The following is a 23698-nucleotide window of genomic DNA, read 5'->3' on the forward strand; positions in this document are numbered from 1 at the left end:
TGCTTGGTGACAATCAACAGCAAGGTGATGTTAGTGGGAACATGATCTCCATCATCCTGACAGGTCATCCGATCACCAATATCAGGCAGTCGCCTGTATAACAATATCCACTCATGGAAGGTATCACAAAATGCTGGAGTAACTCAGCAGGTCAGGCTGCATCTAGATGAAAGGGAATGGGTGACGTTTCGGGTCGAGACCCTTCTACAGTCTGAAGAAGGGTCTCGACCCGAAACGACACCTATTCCCTCTCTCCGAGATGCTGCCTGACCTGCTGAGTTACTCCAGCATTTTGTGATACCTTCGATTTGTACCAGTATCTGCAGTTATTTTCCTCCACTCATGGAAGCAGTTCAACAGTTAAAGTGATGAATATCAATGTCAGAAACAAACATGAAACAGAAAATACAAAGCAAGTCTTACCAAGATATTTAAAATTTGGTGGCTGACTTACAACAGAAGTGCAGAAAAATTATTCTTTTACCTGTTACAGCTAAAATCTATACATAATTTCACATTTATTTTAGTTTAGTTTATTGTCACATGTACACACCATGCAAGCATATTTGTTGGTTGCTATCCAGTCAGCGAAAAGACTATACATAATTACAATTAAGCTGCCCACATTGTACAGAGACAGGATAAAGGGAATAACATTCATGCAAGATAAGGTTCAGTAAAGTCCAATTAAAGATAGTCCAAGCGTCACCAATGAGGTAGTTTGTAGCCCAGGACTGCTCTCTAGGTGGCGATAGGATGGTTCAGTTGCCTGATAACTAGCTAAACAGCAATCTAAATTGCTGACCCTTGAAAACAGAGAGAAATTATAATGAACTGATAAAATGACCTAGTGCAGGGACTGGCAGAATGACAAAAGTGGTTCAAGCTTTGTTGGTTTGCCTCATATCTCAAGAGAGAGCTAGATAGAGCTCTTGAGGATAGCGGAGTCAGGGAGTATGGGGAGAAGGCAGGAACGGGGTACTGATTGTGAATGATCAGCCATGATCACATTGAATGGCGGTGCTGGCTCGAAGGGCCGAATGGCCTCCTCCTGCACCTATTGCCTATTGTCTATATCTCAATTTGAGCCCAGCAGTGTGAAATGTATTGAAGTATGTAAATAGCATTGGAGGGCTTTACTGTTTCCAGTTCATTAAATGCTTCTCTGGAAGCCTCACAGGTAACTTTGTACTATTGTAAATACATTCTCATTAGCAAATCTGCCACCTATATTTTGAAAGAATCTGATGTTGCAAGTTCTTTGTGCCTTTCCAGACCTCTAGTTTCCCTCTCCCCCGACTCTCAGTCTGAAGAAGGGTCTCGACCCGAAACGTCACCTATTCCTTTTCTCCAGAGACGCTGTCTGACCCTCGGAATTACACCAGCATTTTGTGTCTATCTTCTGACGATACAAGAGTTGCATAGTTCCAATAGTGCGTTCCTGGGAGTTGATTTCTGAATCAAGATAATGTGACTCACCTTTAACATAAATTTACTGCTTGATAAAAGGAATTACTTTCCTTTTGTTATCACATTCTATTTTAATGAAGAATGTCATACATGGTTTTGAAAGAAGCAATTCCAGTAAATGTATGTGTTAAAGACTGCAGTGCTGTTTCAGGTCTCTTCTGCACTCGTTAATTATATGAACTGACCATACAATATAACGATCCCTCAAAGTTGCAAAGCAGACCGGTTTCTGATGGCAATGTTTATTTTTCAGGACCCACCAATGGCTGTTACACTTGGACTGCGAATGGAAGAAATGATTTTCAATCTGGCCGACACACATTTATTTTTCAATGACCTAGAGGTACCAACATTTTATCAACTACAGAATTTGTTTTAGTTGTCAGAAGTTTCCAAAATATATCTTTCAGTTTTATTGCAAACGTGCCAACTTTCATATTTTGCTGAGATTAATGAAAGTTGTTTTTTTAACGATTCAAGGACAGATGTGAATTGTATCTGTTTCTATTGTACATTTTCTGCTCATTTTCTCAAGTGATGTTGTACTGATTGACACAACTGTCGTTAAAATGTATGTTGTTTTGTAGATGGTAAATAACTTTAGTAATTCGGAGCAAATCTTTCATTCCATTTGGAAACCAGAAAGGCTCTGTGTTCCATTCTCACCAGAGAGCTGGAATATCAGATTTAGAATAAATTGTCAGTGAATGTGTGATTTCGAAAAAAAAGATTAAATAGATTGCGAAGCTTTTGCCCTATAGGTAACTTAGTTAACCCTTTGACGTTCAGCCAGACCATTAGTTCAAGTTCCAGCTTCGCCTGACACTCAAGTTTGCCTGCTTGTTGGATTCCTTTTGCCGGTTCTCAGCCAAGACCTTTACTCAGTCTTCACAGAAGAAGGGCAGGAACTCAACAAAACATAGAAACATAGACAATAGGTGCAGGAGGCCATTCGGCCCTTCGAGCCAGCACCGCCATTCAATGTGATCATGGCTGATCATCCAAAATCACTACCCCGTTCCTGCTTTCTCCCCAGAACCCTTAATTCCGTTAGCTCTAAGAGCTATATCTAACTCTCTCAGTAGCTCATCGCATGTTCCCGTTCCTGTCCTGTCACAACTCGAAGACTGATTTAAGAATGCTATCTGCACCCAGGCTACAGAACAAATTGCGAGGAGCCCATCTGAGACAATCCAAGGAGAAAATGAGTAATATTTTTTAGGTTAAAGATGGCAGTATGCTCTGCACTGGATGTTTTGGACTTGGAAGAATCCGGTATCAGTTACACATCAATCCTGTTTGAGTGAGGCTCAGAGGGGGAACATGGCTATTAACTATTCATGTTAGTCAGTAGCATCACTTAACTCTGCGGAGTATTCCCCTGTACACAAGTAAATAATGTATTTGCCATGCATTATGCAACAATGGAAATGAACGGCTGCAGAAGAATAGGTGATTGTAATTAAATGAATAGAACAACAGTAAAATAAATCGCCTAAATAACTCATTGGCACCAGAGAGAGTAAACAATCAAGGGCTTTAACAAAGTTTTAGGAATTAGTCAATGCCATTGTTACAAAGGAAGAGAGCAGGGAAACAGAGCAAATGACAAGCCATGGTACTGAAATCCTTTCAGCAAATTAAATGTAATCCTAGCACACAGATGCTAATTGAATTGAATGAAATTGAATGGAAAATTTAAGCATCAGCTGTAGTAGGTTAAATTAGATGCCAGAGATGAATGCACATGCCTGAGTATTATGTGATGCCACATATTTATGTCATTATTATTCAATAAACAGAGGAGTTGCTAGTTTTGAGACCAGAACAAATATGCCCTTGTTGTTTGCAGCAATGTCATGTTAGTTAATTGCAATATCAATTAAAATCAGCCTTGTTTCAAAAGGCATTTTAAATTAACAATCTGCCCTTTTCTCATTCCTCCTGTATCTAATGGTTCTGTAGTCCCTGTTGTTCAGGAACTATAGATCCTAAGTTGATCCAATGCAACGACTGACTGAGCAGTAGAAGTACTTTGAGGATTAACACCATGGTATCAATGAGTTCATATTCATACGTGATAGGAGCAGAATTAGGCCATTTGGCCCAACAAGTCTACTCCGCCATTCAATCATGGCAGATCTGTCTTTCACTCTCAACCCTATTTTCCTGCCTTCTCCCCATAATCCCTGACACCCTGGCTAATCAAGAATTTGTCAATCTCCGCCTTAAAAACATCCATTGACTTGGCCTCCACAGCCTTCTGTGGCAATGAATGCCAACGATTGGATAGTTGATGGGGTGATTTTTTTTAATTACAAATCTCAAATTGTGGAGTACAGAGGCAAATAAATAAATGATGGGTCTTTGTCCCAAACATTATGGAGAGCACAAAGAGGAACAAGCTGGCTTTTATTATAGAAACAAGGAACTGCAGATGCTGGTTTACACAAAAGGACACAAAGTGCCTTCAGCCCCTGAAGAAGGGTCCTGACCCGAAGCACCTGGAGAATTAAAAAGTAGCTGCAAGGGTATAGCACCTTCTCATTTCCTTTTACATCCCAAAATGCCTACGGCTAACAACATGCTTTTAAAGTGTAGTCACTGTTGTTTAAAAGGGGAATGCAGAAGCCAGATTGTCAGTAATAAGTGGAGATGTTGGTTGAGGGCTAAAAGTTGGCTGCATTGTTCTGGAAAGATACCCTATTCCAACAATCCCAAGGGACTTTCCACATTCTTGTGTCTAGCCAAGGAGGCTATGGTTTGATCTGTGAACAATAGCACTTCTGACAGTCCATAACACCCCCAGTGCACAACCAGAATATCACTCAGGTTTTGTGCTCGTTAAAAACCCTCATCCTTCTGATTGAGCGAGAAAAATACTGCGGTTGGATAAATCAGACTTAATGAGGTAGATTTTGAAAATGTGTTGAAGGAGCAGATCAACAAAACCAACACGTTTATGTCGTGTTGCCGAAACTAATCACATTTTACTTCCTCACAATGCACCTTAATCTCAAAATGCTGGAGTAACTCAGCAGGTCAGGCAGTATCTCGGGAGAGAAGGAATTCCTTCTCTCCCGAGATGCTGCCTGACCTGCTGAGTTACTCCAGCATTTTGTGAATAAATCGATTTGTACCAGCATCTGCAGTTATTTTCTTATGCACCTTAATCTCTCTCTTTTCATACATTTATCCAACTTTCATTCATGAATTTGTTTCAGTAATTATGACAGTGAAAAAATATGACCTTAACCATGTACTGTATAAAGATATCTTAAAAGTTTCCTTTAGTAATGTTTTGATTATCTGAAATGAATGCCCTCCTAATTATTTTACAAACCTGCTTATCCTACCATATGATCCTTTATTAAAGATGAATATTAGACCATACCTCAAGTTTTTCAACTCCAGCAGAGAACGCGTCAACTTCTAGGTTCTCCTTCTAATCCCCGGAAAACTGCAAGTAGTTTTCTGCTCAGAAGATTGCCTCCCCTCCTCATCACTTAGAACAACTGACGACAACCTTTGCAAGCAGTCATTAAGTCTGTACAAGAAGCGCAGTTGCTTGTAATCAATTGCTGTCAGGGCAAGTTTCAATATAGCCTTTTCTGCATTCTTTGTCATATGTAGTAACATTAAGAGAAAGTGCAAGAAAATAGAGAAATAGAGAAATAAGACTAAAAATGTTGAATGGATCAATGTTTTACACACTGTTCCCAACAATGAGGTTTTGTCCAATTCAGGAAATGTGGCAAAATTCTGGCTACAGGATTGATGGCGGTCAAGGAGTTCTTATTTAGTTTAAAGATTCAGCATAGAAACAGGCCCTTTGGCCCACTAAGTCCACACTGACCATAGATCACACTAGTTCACATTGGTTCTATGTTATCCGACTTTCTCATCCTCTCCCTACAAACTAGGGGGCAATTTACAGAGGCTACAAACACACACGACTTTGGGACTTTGGAGGAAACCAGAGTACCCACGTGGTCACCCAGGGAGAACGTGCAAACTTCACACAGACAGCACCCAAACTCAGGATTGAACTTGGGTCTCCGAGCTGCGCCACTGGGCCAAGTTGTGCGTAAATCCGTTCGAAAATTACATCCAACAGGTGCTCACCAGAAACATCTCATGTTAGAAATTGCTCAGCAAGCAACAGAGCTTCTTAAACCTGCCCCCTGACCACTGGAACTTGCCTCTCACTGGTCTACAGTTATTTTTAATTATTTTCTATTTTTGTACCTAACTTTCGTGAAAGCAAATTTTATCCCATATCTCAAATTTCTGAGAAGTGCATTCAGTAAGAGCAGGATTCTGTGACCCGAACAATCTTAATGCGGGGTCTCCCGTGTTCACGTTAGCTTTCTGTACTGCTAATCTTCTGCATTGGCCGACCGTGTCAGTCTAAATAAAGCACAGAACAGCCTGCTTTCGGCTCAATCTCTGGCTTCCTCACAGCCTGTTATAAAGAAAACTCCAGCAGTGCACCAGTGCACACTTGCATAATCCAGACAGTGAAGCAGATTTTGATATTGCCAGGCCCTCCTTGTTATTGCAAACTGCCAAACTGAGCTGTAGTACAGCAAACTTTTATTAAAAAGGCCTCTTGCAAAAACAACATGACTTATAAGTTGCTACTAAGAATAACCAGGGCACACTTACAGAGCTCCCCTGTGCTCTGGATTAGCAGGGTCTCCATGTACCCACGATGACCTGAAATCCAACTCTCTCCATCAATCTCGTCCCCCACCTCTGTCAACTCTCACACATATGCTACACGGTGTTTCAACTCACTGCACCAGATCACTGCTCCTTAAGGCTGTCAGTTGGGAAGGATACAAAAAGCATACAATAGTTTTTTATGTGGTTCCTACATTAATGAGGGAGTTAGAAATACTGTAAGCAGTGGTGGTGAGTGTTATAGTGAAGAGCTAATATTTGTTGTGTCACATAAATGATACTTGATCATAAGGTTCACAATAACTCCACTTCAGGCTACAGCACTTAGAACAGTTTATTCATTTTTCCTCCATGATTTTTATTTGCAATTTTCAACCAAAAACATTAAGTAAGACATTAGTCTTGTATATTGAACATTCAGTTACTTGACACTTGGGACCATATTTGCTTAACCTCATCATATTTGGCTATTGGTACAAGAATGTTACTCTGATCTCCACTCACGTATATGTGGAGGACATTCATTGATTCAGCTGTGCTGAGGTCAGTTTCATATGTAGTAAATTATTGGGTCCATATGAACGATATATAGCTCTCAGGGTTTGAGGTCAGGCAGTACCAGGCATTTAGTTTGATTGCGAAATTAAAATGATTTGTTGATGGTCTCTTTTTATTTTGCAAACAGCAGTACACTGTTCCACACCACTGAAACTTTATTAGTCATGGTTCAGAACGTTAGACCCCGGCACTCATTCGTTACAGGCTTCTGATAACTAACCATCATTAACATAACGTTCAAACTTTCAAGTTTTCCGTTCAGCCTCCGATGGAAATATTCTGACATTCCAAAGTATCAGGTTCCTTGAACAGACAGCAGTAATGTAAAAGGACAATGAAAATGCATCTTGGGTCTTGCAAGATAGCATTCACATGCATATAACCATCCTATGCTATGGGTCAAAGAAGGAAAAAAAAATCTGTATTGGAAAGCTTCTGGCATGATCAGACATGTAGTTTAATTTTCTTGAAGTGTTTTGAATGAATAATGCTGATTGCATATGCCTCTGCAGCGATCACAAGAAGAAATATTTCAGTGCACAGTGCAATGCTGTGGGAGTACAGGCTGATATCAGAAGGAGTTATTAATGTCCTAATCAGTTTCAATCAACTGTGCTATTCAGCAATAGATTGTGCAATTTTGCACAACATAATCATATTCCAGCTGGCTGCAAGTTAACTATATTATTGACTGCCTTCTTTGTAATAAAAATTATATAATAAACAATATCATGTGCATTAAGCAATTATAGATTATCTTCTACTTGCCACAATACAATTATGAGTTAAAAAATAACTATCATTTTTGCCACTTATTTAAAATGCACTTGATCCAATGGTTGTGAAAGATGTAACACTTCTGCCATCTTCTGGTTGCATTGTCTGGTGAGTCAAGACAGGATAACCTGCAGAGTTGGTTCAAGAGTCAAGAGTGTTTTATTGTCATATGTCCCAGATAGAACAATGAAATTGCAAAATTCTTACTTGCAGCAACACAACAGAATATGTAAGCATAGTACTCTATAAACAATATAATAAATGAGAACAAAAATGTTCAGTATGTCTGAATATATATATATATATATATATATATATATATATACAGTATATGCACACACACAGCCACATAAAAACAAACAATAATAGTGCATGGAAGTAACTGATAATCTATTCTTGTCCAGAATTCTCGCTGGAATTTAGAAGATTGAGGGGGAATCTTATAGAAACTTACAAAATTCTTAAGGGGTTGGACAGGCTAGATGCAGGAAGATTGTTCCCGATGTTGGGGAAGTCCAGAACAAGGGGTCACAGTTTAAGGATAAGGGGGAACTCTTTTAGGACCGAGATGAGAACGTTTTTTTTCACACAGAGTGGTGAATCTTTGGAATTCTCTGCCACAGAAGGTAGTTGAGGCCAGTTCATTGGCTATATTTAAGAGGGAGTTAGATGTGGCCCTTGTGGCTAAAGGGATCAGGGGGTATGGAGAGAAGGCAGGTACGGGATACTGAGTTGGATGATCAGCCATGATCATATTGAATGGCGGTGCTGGCTCAAAGGGTTGAATGGCCTACTCCTGCACCTATTTTCTATGTTTCTAGAATGGACATGATGGGCTGAATGGCCTCTTACTGCTGTAAATGTCTATGATGCTAGGATCTTATATTCATCATTTTTAGAATTTCCTGAAAGTTTTGGTCCACCATTATGGGTTTGCTCCAACGCCTCAGATGCCACTGAATCGTGGTTATACCTTTCCCTTTACTGCTGCAGAGCACATGAATTAAAATACACTCTTGGAGATGGAGTCCAGGTGTAGGAGATCATGATGTAGACTGGCTCGATGCTTAGAGGTCTGATCTGGGCTTGAAGGTGGGGTACTGATAGCTCTGGACTGCCTTCAGAGGATCAGGGCCAGGAATGGGAAAGGGATTGAAGTGGGTCCCAGGGTGTTAGTTGTGGAATGGATATTGGGGTTTGGGTGAATGATATCAGAATGTCAGACAAACAAGGCCTTGGAGCATTAGAGGCTAATCAATCAGCTCATCAGAAGTTCAAAGGTTTGTGTGAACTGACGGTTTGGGGTAATGGCATTTGATGGTGAGTAATCTGCAAGTCAGGACCCAGACCTGGGAGTGGTGGAGTCAAAGTTTAGTTTAGTTTAGAGATACAACACGGAAACAGGCCCTTTGGCCCACTGAATCCTTGCCAACCAATGATCCCCATACACTAACACACTAGGGAAAATTTACAATTCTTACTAAAGCCAATTATCCTACAAACCTGCACGTCTTTGGAATGTGGGAGGAAACCGGAGCACCCGGAGAAAATCCATGCAGTCACAAACTCCATACAGACAGCACCCGTAGTCAAGGTCAAACCCAAGTCTATGGCGCTAAAGAAACTTAGAAAATAGGTGCAGAGTAGGCCATTCGGCCCTTCGAGCCAGCACTGCCATTCAATATGATCATGACTGATCATCCAAAATCAGTACCCCTGTTCCGGCTTTCCCCCCCATATCCCTTGATTCCCTTAGCCCTAAGAGGTAAATCTAACTCTCTCTTGAAGCAGCAACTCTACCACTGCACCACCGTACTATCCAAAGGATTTCAGGGATGAGACCAATGTGGCCCAAATCATAGACTCTTTAGCGAGATCCGAGTTCTCAGGTGTGCTGTTCAAATGTGGTTATCCTGGGAGTGACCATATTGTTTTGCTCTCAGGGCAGTGTGAACTAATTTCAACCACAGAACTCCAAAAGGAGTGTTCCATAAGTGCTGATACCACATCATGCGCATATGTTGTTGAAGTAGTGTCAACACACGAGAACAATTCTTTCCTGGAAAAGTCCTGCAGGATTTTGAGAAACGCAATATTCCAGAAAAGGTCTTCATCGTCTTTCATTGCAACCAATGAGCGTTTACAATCAAACAACTATTGAATGTCTGGGCTAAATTATCATGATGTACGATCTTTCTCTAATGAAACTTTGTGTACCTTGGCTTCCATTTCCCAATGTAATTTTAAATAGATATATTAATTGATAAATGAATACATTTCACTGACCAATGTTTGTTTTAATTTTGTCTATAATAAATGCAAAATAAATCAACGGCTAATGTCATTAGAAGAACTTTAATGATAAAACACATTTTATTTTGATGTAAGAGAACTTATATTGCTGCACAGATATTGTCTTTGACCTTACATTATTTATTTTGAAGTGCATTATATGATTGTAATAGCATTATCGAAAGCTGCTGATTTCCACTCTTTTTAAAATTACAATACAATTGTAATTCAGTGGAGGGAGGATTTTTGTGCTTTATTGATTTAATCATCTTTTAACAGGAATGTGATCAAGTTCATATAGATGATGTGTCTTCAGACGACAATGGACAAGATTTAAGGTAGGATTTTAACCTGTCACACATTAATATTGCCAGTAAAGGATTTGGATGATAACTGCATCTTATTTGGCTCTATTTGCAGTACCTACAGTTTTGCAACTGATGGGTTCCATGCCGCGGCTACCAGTGCAAATCTCTGCTTAGCAACTGGTGTGAGAGGAGGAGTCGATTGGATGAGAAAACTAGCCTTCCGTTACAGGCGTGTAAAAGAACTATACAATACTTACAAAAACAATGTAGGAGGTGAGTCTACTTTTCTTTGCTGGAACTTTATATGTTCATAAGTTATAGGAGCAGAATTAGGCCATTCAGCCTATCAAATCTACTCCGTCATTCAATCATGGCTGATCTATCTTTCCCTCTCAACCTGTATTCTCCTGCCTTCTCCCCATAACCCCTGACACTCATACTAATCAAACATTTGTCAATCTATGCCTTAAAAATATGAATGAATGAATGAATGAATAAGTTTATTGGCCAAGTATGTGCACATACAAGGAATGTGCCTTGGTGCTCCGCTCACAAAATGACAACACAAACATACAGTTAACAATTAAGAATAAAGCATAACCACATCAAAACAATAAGGATACAACATTACAGTCTAAACATGTGGGTGAAAATAAACCAGAGCAAAAAAGAGACTACAGACTTTGGTTATTGAGTAGAACTACTACTCGTGGAAAAAAGCTGTTTTTATGTCTGGCTGTGGCTGCTTTGACAATCCAGAGTCGCCTTCCAGAGGGAAGTGCTTCAAAGATTTTGTGGCCAGGGTGAGAGGGGTCAGAGATGATCTTGCCCGCTTGCTTCCTGGCCCTTGCAGTGTACAGTTCGTCAATGGGGGGAATATCCGTTGACTTGACTTCCACAGCCATCTGTGGCAATGAATTTCACAGATTCACCAACCTCTGACTGAAGAAATTCCTCCTCATCTCCTTTCTAAAGGTATGTCCTGTTATGCTGAGGCTATGGCCTCTGGTCCTAGACTCCCATTAGTGGAAAGCAATTCTCTCCATATTCACTCGATCCAGGCCTTTCTTCAAACAATATCTTCAAACAACAGAAGACATTTACATTGTTTTCTTTATCATGATCCATAGTTATCCAATTCAGCACGGCCAATGAAAACATGTTCTTACGATCAATTTTTATCACCAATCTTACAACCTTATTGTTCAAAACATTTTTGTAGTTGAAATCCCACCATGTTTACCATAGCACAGTACAACATACAAAATTGTCACATGCACTTACTTTGTATCATTATCTCCCTTATCCACTCTCTGTGTTATTGGAAATAGTTATTAACTTAAGCTTCCAACAAAGGTATGAAACAGCTGACACAGCCAGCATCCTCACAGTTACTTTCTTTGAAGCGTCCTCTGTTTAGAACCATTGGGAAGGGCCCTGATGTGAAACATCACCAATCCATGCTGCCTTACCTGTTGAGTTACTCCAGCACTTCCCTGCAATTCCTTGTTTCTAAATTTTGCCAAACACTGTTGTGGCAGTAGCAGCAAGTAATCAGGGATGATTGCATTAAAGGAACCATTATTGTCAACAAAATTATATGACCTAGCATGGTGGTGCAACGGTAGAGTTGCTGCCTTCCAGCATCAGAGCCCCAGGTTCGATCCTGAGTATGGGTACTGTCTGTATGGAGTTTGTACATTCTCCCCGTGACCTTTGTGGGTTTTCTCCAGGTGTTCCAGTTTCCTCCCACACTCCATGAGTAGGTTAACCTATGATGAGCGTTTGTCGGCACTGGGCCTCTACTCGCTGGAGTTTAGAAGAATGATGGGGGACCTCATTGAAACGTACAGAATAGTGAAAGGCCTGGATAGAGTGAATGTGGGGAGGATATTTCCACTAGTGGGAGAGTCTGGGGCTAGAGGTCATAGCCTCAGAATTAAAGGACATTCTTTTAGAAAGATGAGGAGAAATTTCTTTCGTCAGAGAGTGGTGAATCTGTGAAATTCTTTGCCACGTGGAGGCCACGTCAGTGGAAATTTTTGAAGACAGAGGTAGATTCTTGATTAATGCCGGTATCAGAGGTTCTGAGGAGAAGGCAGGAGAATGGGGTTAGAAGGGAGAGATAGATCCCTCTCCCTCCCTCTCCTGCTTGCCTTTATAAATCAGAGCATCGAGTATAGAAGTTGGGATGTAATGTTAAAATTGTACAGGGCATTGGTGAGGCCGAATCTGGAGTATGGTGTGCAGTTCTGGTCGCCAAATTATAGGAAGGATGTCGACAAAATGGAGAGGGTACAGAGGAGATTTACTAGAATGTTGCCTGGGTTTCAGCACTTAGGCTACAGAGAGATGTTGAACAGGTTGGGTCTTTATTCTTTGGAGCGTAGAAGGTTGAGGGGGGACTTGATAGAGGTTTTTAAAATTTTGAGAGGGACGGACAGAGTTGACGTGGGTAGGCTTTTCCCTTTGAGAGTGGGGAAGATTCCAACAAGGGGACATAGCTTCAGAATTGAGGGACAAAGGTTTAGGGGTAACATGAGGGGGAACTTCTTTACTCAGAGGGTGGTGGCTGTATGGAATGGGCTTCCGGTGGAAGTGGTGGAGGCTGGCTCGATTTTATTATTTAAGAGTAAATTGGATAGGTATATGGATAGGAGGGGATTAGAGGGTTATGGTCTGAGTGCAGGTAGATGAGACTAGGTCAAGGAGAATGGTCGGCGTGGACTGGTAGGGCCGGACAGGCCTGTTTCCATGCTGTAGTTGTTATATGTTATATGTTATATGTTAGATCAGCCATGAATGGCCGAATGGCCTAATTCTACTCCTATTCCTTGAGGCGTACAGATTTGTAGGCTAACTGGCTTGGTAAAATTGTAAATTGTTGGCAGTGTATGTAGGATAGTGTTAATGTGCAGGGATGGGTGGTCGGTGTGGACTCAGTGGGCCGAAGGGCCTGTTTCCACGCTGTATTTCTAAACTAAGAATGATATCTATGATATCTATTATGTCCTTCTTTCATAATGAAAGACAAAAGAAAAAATCCATATGTGCACCCATCTGTCTGGTTTTCTTTGGCATAAAGTCCTTAAGATACCTGGGTGACAGATGGCCCTTCTTGATACAGCCCTAAGTATCTGCAGGTCCCTAGGGACATGCTATGCTGTTCACTCTCTGCATTCAGTGCGGCATTTTCCAGTATCTCCACATCTGCTTCAGTCAAACAAGCCTCCTCACTGGTCTTTCTGAGGTAGCGCGTGCTCCAACAATCTGGGTCATTCCCACTACCCCCACACACTCAGCCATGACCTCAGATGTTCGGGGGAATGGTGTAAGTCAATGGTGTGTGGTGAAGATATTTTTTTATCGTGCGCTAATGGCAGAAACAATTTATCTATCCAGGTCATGCATGCTCACCATACAAAGGTATGTCCTCCTCAGCCACTCATATGGTGTCTATAGACAATAGACAATAGGTGCAGGAGTAGGCCATTCGGCCCTTCGAGCCATTCAATTTGATCATGACTGATCATTCTCAATCTGTATCCTGTTCCTGCCTTCTCCCCATACCCCCTGACTCCGCTATCCTTAAGAGCTCTATCCAGCTCTCTCTTGAATACATTCAGAGAATTGGCCTCCACTACCTTCTGAGGCAGAGAATTCCACAGATTTACAACTCTCTGACTGAAAACGTTTTTCCTCATCTCTGTTCTAAATGGCCTACCCCTTATTCTTAAACTGTGGCCCCTGGTTCTGGACTCCCCCAACATTAGGAACATGTTTCCTGCCTCTAACGTGTCCAACCCCTTAATAATCTTGTATGTTTCGGTGTCTACAGTGCATGCAACATCTAAACAAGTTTATCTGTACGTTTTCCACTATATATTTCTTCTCACATTTCATCGCATATACTTCCTTCTTTTATCCATCCAACCTTCAGACCCTTCCATTGCATGTCTGTACGCACTTTCCAAAAAATGTAGCGCTTTGTGTGTGGCTGCCATTCCTTCAGGCTGCTTTCATGGATTTCACACATGATCCAGTCTCTTTCAAGTGACTTCTTCAAAGCTGTGAAATTGCAATTATCTGCTGGCAACTTTCGCTCCATCAAAACGGTATTGAAGGATTCTCCCTGCTTTTGGCTGTGGATAACAAACCATTAAAGATTAACTGTGTTCATTTCTTGGTGGCTTTCAATGTGCTTGTAGTGCATCAAATGAATTTTCCAGGGTCTCATTTGAGGTTTAGTTATGGTTTGCTAGAGTTCTCTTCAAATGTGACCAATGTGGTACAATAATATTTTTACCATCACCATTTTCGGTTTATCTGCCAGAACCAACTCAATTTACAGTTTGGATTCTTCCCTCTTAAGTTTTCATTCTTTAGACAGGGATATTACCTGGAAATCCAGCTGTTTTGGCCAGTTTCATGTACTACTTCGTGCATTGTTTCAATTCAACCACACGTCTCATTGTCGCTCGGCACAAGTCCAATGTTATTTCAGTGGTAAAGGATCCTGTGTGTAAATAGTTCATAGATCATAGTTTGATCAGCCAGCACTTCTCACACCATGTCACAGCATTCTCTGTCATTTGGTCTCCAAGATTCTGGAAATAGTTGATAAATTATCATTTAAAGTATTAACAGAGATATTTTATTCATGAAATAACTTTCTGAATAAAACTCCATGAATAAAATGTCGCAGGGAAGCACAGTAGTGGAGCGGTAAAGTTGCTGGATTACAGTACCCGGGTTTGATCCTGACTACGGGTGCTGTCTGTACGGAGTTTGTACGTTCTCCCCATGACTGCATGGGTTTTCTCTGGGTGGTGCCGTTTCCTCCCACATTCCAAAGACATGTAGATTTGTAGGTTAATTGGCTTCTGTAAAATTGCCCGTAGTGTGCAGTATGGTGAAAGTGAGATAGCACAGAACTAGTGTGTATGGGTAAGTGTACAACTAGACTGTTGGTCAGTGCGATGGGCCGAAGGGCCTGTTCCATGCGGTATTTCCAAATTAAACTAAACTTACAAGGCCGGCCAGCATTCTTAAAGTTGGTTAAAGTTCAGGATTAGATTTATTATTGCCATGTGTTCCAAAATAAAGTGAAAAGCTTTGTTTTGCATGCTGCACAAACAATTTAGATAATACTGTACATTGAAGTCAAACTCAAGTACAATAGGTAGAACAAAAGAGAAGATACAGAGTGCAGAATATAAGTTCTTAGCATTGTAGCGCTATGTTCCAGAGATAGAATCTAATGTCAACAGTGGGCTGGAAGTGAATTTGACAGTATCCTAGCTTATGGAAGAACCATTCAGAAGCCAGATAACAGAGGAGAAGAACACCACAAATGGTGCACACTTTCAAGCTTCTGTATCTTCTGCCTGACAGGAACAGGGAGAAGGAAGTTTGCAATTATTTTGACTGCTTTTCTGAGCCAGCGTGAAGTGTAGATGGAGTCATTTGTGGGTAGTCTGGTGTTTGATGAACTGGGCTACATTTACAACTCCCTACAATTTCTTGTGGTTTTGGACAGAGCTGTTCACAAGCCATGGTGAGCTTTTTTTCAAATGACCTCTTTATGGATTTTACTCACCCCAAAACACTACTTAACATGCAATACTTCTTAATTGGTGACTGCTTAAGAGAAACAATTATTGTCCGTGAAATGAAATTACTTTTGCCATATATTTTACACATTATGTTAACAATGTTGTTCATATGTTTAAAACAAATTGATGGGGGTGATTGAATGATAATAACATTTAATGATAATTAGAATCAGAGACAAAGCTCATAAAACTGTGGCAGAATGTCAATAGCATTTCAATCAATGGAAAATCCTTGATGGGGATTGGTTATTTAGATGAAATGGCAGCTGCTTTTTACATGAAGGCCGGGATCACATCTTCGTTTTTCCCAGTACGTCTTGGCTTTTATCACAACTTGAACTGAGAACAATTGGCACTAAATAAACTTAGTGTAGTAATATAGTTGGACAGATGGAAACATGGTAGCTCTTGTGTACTGCCTCAGTGTAGTTTGCCATTCTTGTACTGATGTATGATTGTAAGATTTGTACTGAATTGTATGCAATAAACCCCAGAATTTCACTGTGCCTAGTGTGTCACCGTAGAGCAGCATTGAACCATTAAAATAACACTATTTTCTAGTGAGGAACAAAAATTGGTTTCACTTCTTCACCTGTCCCAACCTGAAATGTCACCAATCCATGTTCTTGAGATGCTGACCTGCCTAACCTGCTGAGTTACTCCAACACTTTGTGTCCAAACATTTTTAGTGTTATACATCTGACATCAAAATTCTAAGCAACTAAGGGTTTACTCGAGGATGATCAATTATGTTGCCTCTTTGCAGAAGAGCATACAAAATGTAGAAACAAAGAAGGGTCCCATCCCGAAAAGTCACCCATCCTTTTTCTCCAGAGACACTGCCTGACCCGTTGAGTTAATCCAGCACTTTGTGTCCATCTTTGCCTAAGAGCATGATTGGCTCTGTTTCTGTGGAGTTATTTGAAGGAGTGTATGGACCCCAAAAATTTGCAAAAGTTAGATTTGCATTTTCCTGTGAATTAACAAAGGGAAAGGAAAAAACAGCAAGGAAAACACCAATGATTTTTTTTTAAGAATAGGAAAACAACCTTAAATTTGCTACCCATTGCATCACCAAGCAATCCACTCTAATATGGTACAACCATATGTAACACCATTAGGCAGTCTACTGTAACATGGTACAACCATATATAACATCATCAGGCACTCCACTGTAATATGGTACAAAGATACATAACCTAAGTTAAAATATGGAGCCTTGAATGCAGTTCTTGATTAGATTCCTGGCCTTACAGTCAATGTGGACAAAAACAAGAAAAGGGTCAAGGGTCTTAGTCAAAGGCCTGGTATTCTTGGGTCTAGGATACCAGCCATCAGACGTCGCCTCAACATCAAGTCATCTGAACAGATCTCCCACTTGAGGAGAGGTTGAATAGTCCAGGCTTCTATCTTCTAGAGTTTAGGACTGTAGTGAAGAGAAATTTCTTCACAGTTGAAAACCATTTCCCAAGGCCAAGCAAAAAAATGACTCCATGCAGTTATTTACTCCATAGACTTGTGAAAGCTTTGTCATCCATTGCATTCAAAACAATGATCAACGGATCTCTTGGAAGAAAATTAAAAGGAAAACTTCCTTAGAAGAATCAAAGAAAGTGGGACAGGGCAAGAAAGTAGTGTCCAGGCAGAAGATCAGCAAATCTTGTGGAATGAAGGAGCAGCACAAGAGGGTGAATGACCTTCCTGCTCCTATTTCCAATGTTCTTGTATTTCTAATGAACTTATATTGTCACATATTGATATGAACCTTTATTTCAAGTTTTTGATTTCCACTGGATATTTCCACTGGAAATCATAGGTCCCATTTTAGTGCATAAAACCACCATACCTGCTTCAAATGTTCAACTTTACCAAAATCCTCAGAGAACCCGATTGGACATTAGTACCAAACACAGCAATGTTTCAGTGCACACATGCCAAACATTTCTAAACACGGAAGGTAATGCATGGGGTGTTATATCCATGATTTCCCACATATAGCGGGTGCAACATCTGGTGTTAGTGAAATATTGGTATTGGTATTGGGTTATTATTGCCACATGTACCAAGATACAGTGAAAATCCTTGTATGTGTGCTATCAAGCCAAATCGTACTATAGATGAAGACAATCAAGCCACACAAAAGTTCAACAGGTAATGAATGCATGGGGAAAGTAATCAGAGTGCAGAATATAGTGCTACAGCATTACAGTGTTGATAAGTGCTGATAAAACAAAGTGCACAGACCATAATGAGGTAGGTCGGGAGATCAAGATGGCCCTCTCAGCTCATGAGCGATCTATTCAATGGTATGATAACAGCGGGGACGTTTCTGTTCAACGGTTTATTCAAATATGTTGTTGTCACTGCACATTTTTTTGTGTATTTCCTTGTGTTTTATTGTAGGATTACTTGGTCCAGCAAAAAGAGATGCCTGGCTTCAGTTAAGGGCTGATGTTGAGGCTTTGACAGATTCTTGGCTGTCGAGTGCACTTAAATCACTCTCAATCATCAGTTCAAGGTAGGATTTACCTTCAAATAACTCAATAAAAATAACAGAAATTCCTGTGTATGAATAATTGTTTCACACTGCCGAAGCCTCAGGGAGACAGCCACGTCATTGTTCCACAACTAGGACTGGGCGATAATGGTGGATGTCATAGAGACACAATGTGTTATTAGTTTTAAATTTGTGATTGGTACACTTCTGTTCCTCAACTTGTCAATAGATTTGGGACATCAGTGGATATTTTTAAGGCAGAGATAAATTCTTGATTTGTGCGGGTGTCAGAGGTTATGGGGAGAAGGCAGGAGAATGAGGTTAGGAGGGAGAGATAGTTCAGTCATGATTGAATGGCGGAGTAGACTTGATGGGCCCAATGGCCTAATTCTACTCCTATCACATGAACTTATGATCTTATGATGGGCAGATGTTTAGTTTAGTTGAATTTCGTTTAGTTTATTGTCACGTGTACCGGGGTACAGTGAAAAGCTTTTTGTTGTGTTCCATCCAGTCAGCGGAAGGACTATACATGATTGCAATCAAGTCATCCACAGTGTACAGATACAGTATAAAGGGATTAATGGTTCGACAAGGTATAGTCCAGTAAAGTTTGATTAAAGATAGTCCGAGGGTCTCCAATGAGGTAGATTGTGGCTCCGGATCGCTCTCTAGTGGTTGACAGGATGGTTCAGTTGCCTGATAACAACAGGGAACAAACTGTGTAAGAAAATAACTGCAGATGCTGGTACAAATCGATTTATTCACAAAATGCTGGAGTAACTCAGCAGGTCAGGCAGCATCTCGGGAGAGAAGGAATGGGTGACGTTTCGGGTCGAGATCCTTCTTCAGACAAACTGTCCCTGAAGCTGGATGTATGTGTTTTCAAACTTCTGTACCTCTTGCCTGATTGGAGAGGGGAGAAGTGGGCGTGACCGGGGTAAGACTCTTCCTTGATTATGTTGGTGCCCTTGCCAAGGAAACATGAAGTGTAGATGGAGTCAGTGGAAGGGAGGCTGGTTTGTGTGATGGTCTGGGCTACATTCAGAATTCTCTGCAATTACTTGCAGTCTTGGATGGGAGCTGTTCCAGTGTGGAAGGCAAGAGCACGAACCCACCATGATTTCACTCAATGTTAGTACAGGTTTAAGGTGTTAAATATTCCTTTGTTCCTAAAGGCTGGATCTCATTTTCAGGCACCCTTCATAGATGCAGCATTTCATGTGAACTGTGTACTTTTAGATTATGTGTTGAACTGGGAAGTGAGCAATGAAAGGTTGTGTTAACCTGAAACACATTTTTGTTGATAATTAATAACTTTTCTAATGTTACAAGAAGTGTTGCTGATTTTGTTTTGTCTCTATTTATTGCAGGAGTAACTGTATTAATGTATTGGTAACTACGACACAACTTGTACCAGCACTTGCCAAAGTCCTATTGTACAGCTTAGGTGGTGTTTTCCCCATTGAAAATATTTACAGTGCAACCAAAATAGGTAAGGATGATTCGGGGAATATTTTTCAAATGATAATCACTGAAATTATAATTGCAATTAAGGTAGAATACAGAGCACAAGGCCTCACCTTTTGGTTATCACAACCAACATTTAATTATTAACATCTAGGCAATAATGTGCCTTCAGTACTATAGTTCAATAAGTTTGTAAAAACCATCTACTGTTTAAGTTTAATGTTATTTAAGGTTCAATCAAAAGGATTAGCAGAATTGTCCCACATAGGAGTAGATGCAAGTGACTTTTGCAATCGGAAGAAGGGTCCCGACCCAAAACATCACCCATCCATCATCTCCAGAGATACTGGCTGACCTGCTGAATTACTCCAGCATTTTGTGTCCTTTTGTGTACACCAGCATTTGCAGTTCCTTGTTTCTATTGTTGCAGTACATTTGGCGTAAAAGGTTTGACATCTCACTAAAGTACCAGTGGCCACTGTGGACCTAAGTTGGGCACTGACAAGCAGGGGGGTGAGTGAGAAGTATGTCACCCTTCAATCACATATGGGGTGCCACTTGTGCCAGCCATTTATCACCCTACTCAGCACCCTTTATTGGATGCCTAAGGAAGTTAACTACTGTTATCACTTATACCGTTCTCCTGCCATGATCTTTGAGGCATCCAGCCCAAGACGCCCAAATATCTAGGTCATTCACCAATACTGATGCTAAATAAATTCTCAGTGTGAGAACATCTGAGAACATAGAACATTATCACACAGGAACAGGCCTTTAGCCCACAATGTCTATAAGGAACATGATGCCAAAATTAACTCTTACCTGCCTGTACATAATTCATATCCCTCCATTCCCTGCATATCCATGTGCTTAGCCAAAAGTCTCTTGAATGCCACCAACATAACTGCCTCCACCACCTCTGCTGGCAACGGGTTCCAAACACCCACCTCCCTCTGTGTAAAAAAACTTGACCCATATATCTCCATTAAACTTTTCCCCTTTCACTTAAACCTATGCCCTCTAGTGTTTGATATTTGCATCCCTCTATCTTCTATCAGTAAGGCAGTTCTGAATCCGTATAACCAAGTCACTGTCAATCCCATGCATCTTAATCTTGTGGGTCAGCCTACCTGGAACAGATGTTATCAAATGCCTTACTAAAATCCATGTAGACAACATCCATGGGTCTTACCCACATCGATCACCTACGTTACTTCTCAAAAAAAACTTGATCAAGTTAGTTGGGACTTGAATAATCTTATCTAATCTTGTAAAATCTAACGTTCCATTATTTCTGCCCCACCACATGAACCTGAAGACTCTTGATCAAGTTAATAAAACTTGAATGATCTTATCTAATCTTGCATAATCTCATTTATTACTTCTACCCCATCACATGAACTTGATCCTTTCCAGTGCCATGAGCTTCATTGGGCCAGGTACAGTTATTGATAAGGACACTAGGTCTAGTTTCACCCTTCCCCACTTCTCCCAAAAACCCACGACCCTGCAATTTTCCTGGCCTTCCAGGTCAGTCATGAACTCAGTTTGAGAACTAACTTTGAACAGAATATTTCAATAAATGATGAACATTTGAACCTGCCTTTCAAAAGTTTAATTCTGAAAACAATTTACTTACCTGCGTCATCAGTTATCTGCAGAGACCCTGTTATGGAACTTTTGCCTGTAAATGATGCAAATGATTGAAAGTGCCTGCTACTATTAAAGCAGAGAGGACAAAGTGCACCAAGCCAGGGAAGCTGGGGTCACACCAAGCAAACGTCCAAATATTAATGCTTCTTAAGGGGTTGGAGTTTAACCCTATATTTTAGATCACCTTGTGTCAAACGATAAACTATCAAATCAGATTCTTGCCGTATAAGACATAAACATGATTTTTCCAATGTGTTTGGACAAGGCTGAAAGTTTATTTTAAAGTAGACCAAGTGGACCCATTAGCCTTAAACCACTCCTGCATTGGTGCAGCACCCTCTCCTCTCCCCCCTCCCCTTCCCGCCCCTCCCTCCCCTTCCCCTCCCCCCACTCCATCCCTCTCAACCCTCCTTATTCTCCCTCCTCCGCCCTCTCCCTCCCTCTCCACTCCCCCTCCACCCCCTCCCTCCCTCTCCCTCCCTAGGAGATAGATTTAAACTTTAAAATGTGAATAACTTTAAAAATATAACATCGATTTCAATGAAACTTCTTCCATTAGCACCAAAGGGATGACGGTGAGTAAGGTGGGCCTAAAATTGTCGCACTATCATGTACCGTTTTAGCTGTAGTTCAGGAACAAACAAACAAACAAACAAACAAATGAGAATTTTAGTATATAGATGTTTTTGATAAGGGCTTGTATTAGAACATGAATGATTACAAAGTGTTTTGATGTGTTCTTTCATTTTGGTTTGTCGTGTCATTTGCTGTTATTTTAAGATACTTGCTTATGATTATCAAAGTACTTTGAAGAAACTACTACCTACAAGCGAGTGGTTTAACGTGAACAGTAATCTATGAGTGCATGTTACTGTTTGAGGAGATGTTTAACATTACCACAGATCTGAGGACTGCTGTAATATAACTATGTATCCTGACTGATTGAGGAGCTGTTTAACATTACCACAGATGCCATTCTGTTGGAGAGGCTGTTTAATATTAGTACAAATCCTGACCCTACAGGAAAAAGTTTGCTAATAGAATAGAGACTGCAACGGATTTATCATCAATGTATGAAATTACTGTATAAAGAACCTCTAATTCGAAATTGCTATATTGGTAAGTTAGTTAGCTTTTTATCATCAAGTATGCCAGACAATTACAAACCAAGGACACATAGAGTTAATGTTAGAAATGTGGCCCTCGAGGGATGCTAAGACACTTTTGGAAACGAAACTAAGACACAAAGAGAAATTCAATTTCACAAACCATATGGACAGAAATAACAACCTGGACCTGTGACTGTAACCTCAGGTAACCCGTGTTATTGGCACAGGAGAGCGCAGAGCAAGTGCCTTACTTTGTACCCCTTCATCTTAGAAAACAACACAATGCAACAAAAAGATCAGGAAATCACCTTAAAATGTACTAACTATCCCTCCCAAAAGAGTGCTCAGTGGATCAGGAAGGAACTGAAGAATAGCTGTACAATATTAAGAATCTCTTGAAAGTTTATGAGCAGAAAAAAACATTATAAATTAATATTCTATAAGTGGGAAATAAATGCTGGAAATAAGGAGAAAGGCATCATCTTAAAATCTCCTGTCAATAGTTATAACAGGACAAGACAAAGGTATTTATTTCACAAAATGCTGGAGTAACTCAGCAGGTCAGGCAGCATCTCAGGAGAGAAGGAATGGGTGACGTTTCGGGTCGAGACCGTTCTTCAGACTGAAGAAGGGTCTCGACCCGAAACGTCACCCATTCCTTCTCTCCTGAGATGCTGCCTGACCTTCTGAGTTACTTCAGGATTTTGCGAAATAAATACCTTCGATTTGTACCAGCATCTGCAGTTATTTTCTTACACTAACAGGCCAAGACGTTCACCACCACATCCTGGGAGTTAGCGTCACACTTCCATTGATGGCTTTGGAACACCCATGTATAAGCATGATAAGGTCAATGGAAACAGATATCAGACAATGATTCACTATTGCCTATTTACAATCACTACCAAATGCCAACTTCAACCAGGTGAAAGTAACATCAAATGCCAAATTCAATGTAAGGTGAAAGTAACATCAATTTTAGACATCATGCTGCCAAGAGGAATTTTTAGGGTATCTGTTTGCTAATTGTCCTTTAACATGGCAGTGCCCATCAGGTGGAGCAGGAGTCTGTGCCTCGTGTAATTAGGGGGGTGGGGGGAAAGGAAGGAAAATACCTTTTTACCAGGAACACTAGTCTTGGGAAAGCACACCTCGGACCCGCAGACCCTCAGCATAGGAGCACCGCAAGGCTGCGTACTCTCCCCTCTCCTTTACTCTCTCTACACCAACGACTGCACCTCCACAGACTCCTCTGTCAAGCTC

The 23698-nt window shown here is 40.6% G+C and overlaps 1 protein-coding gene across 17 annotated transcripts in view; it reads left to right on the top strand.

Annotated features, from left to right (window-relative positions):
• Window positions 1–23698, top strand: part of eya4 (EYA transcriptional coactivator and phosphatase 4) — a 396477-nt gene that overhangs the window by 351654 nt on the left and 21125 nt on the right. For all 17 annotated transcript variants that reach the window (XM_078399767.1, XM_078399768.1, XM_078399769.1 and 14 more), the window contains 5 exons: window positions 1724–1813; window positions 10063–10121; window positions 10204–10364; window positions 18110–18224; window positions 19577–19698. In XM_078399767.1, the coding sequence (XP_078255893.1) occupies window positions 1724–1813; window positions 10063–10121; window positions 10204–10364; window positions 18110–18224; window positions 19577–19698 (547 nt within the window). The remainder of the gene's footprint in view (window positions 1–1723; window positions 1814–10062; window positions 10122–10203; window positions 10365–18109; window positions 18225–19576; window positions 19699–23698) is intronic.

Source organism: Rhinoraja longicauda, chromosome 5 (assembly GCF_053455715.1).
Source record: "Rhinoraja longicauda isolate Sanriku21f chromosome 5, sRhiLon1.1, whole genome shotgun sequence".
In the NCBI taxonomy this organism is placed as follows: domain Eukaryota; kingdom Metazoa; phylum Chordata; class Chondrichthyes; order Rajiformes; family Arhynchobatidae; genus Rhinoraja; species Rhinoraja longicauda.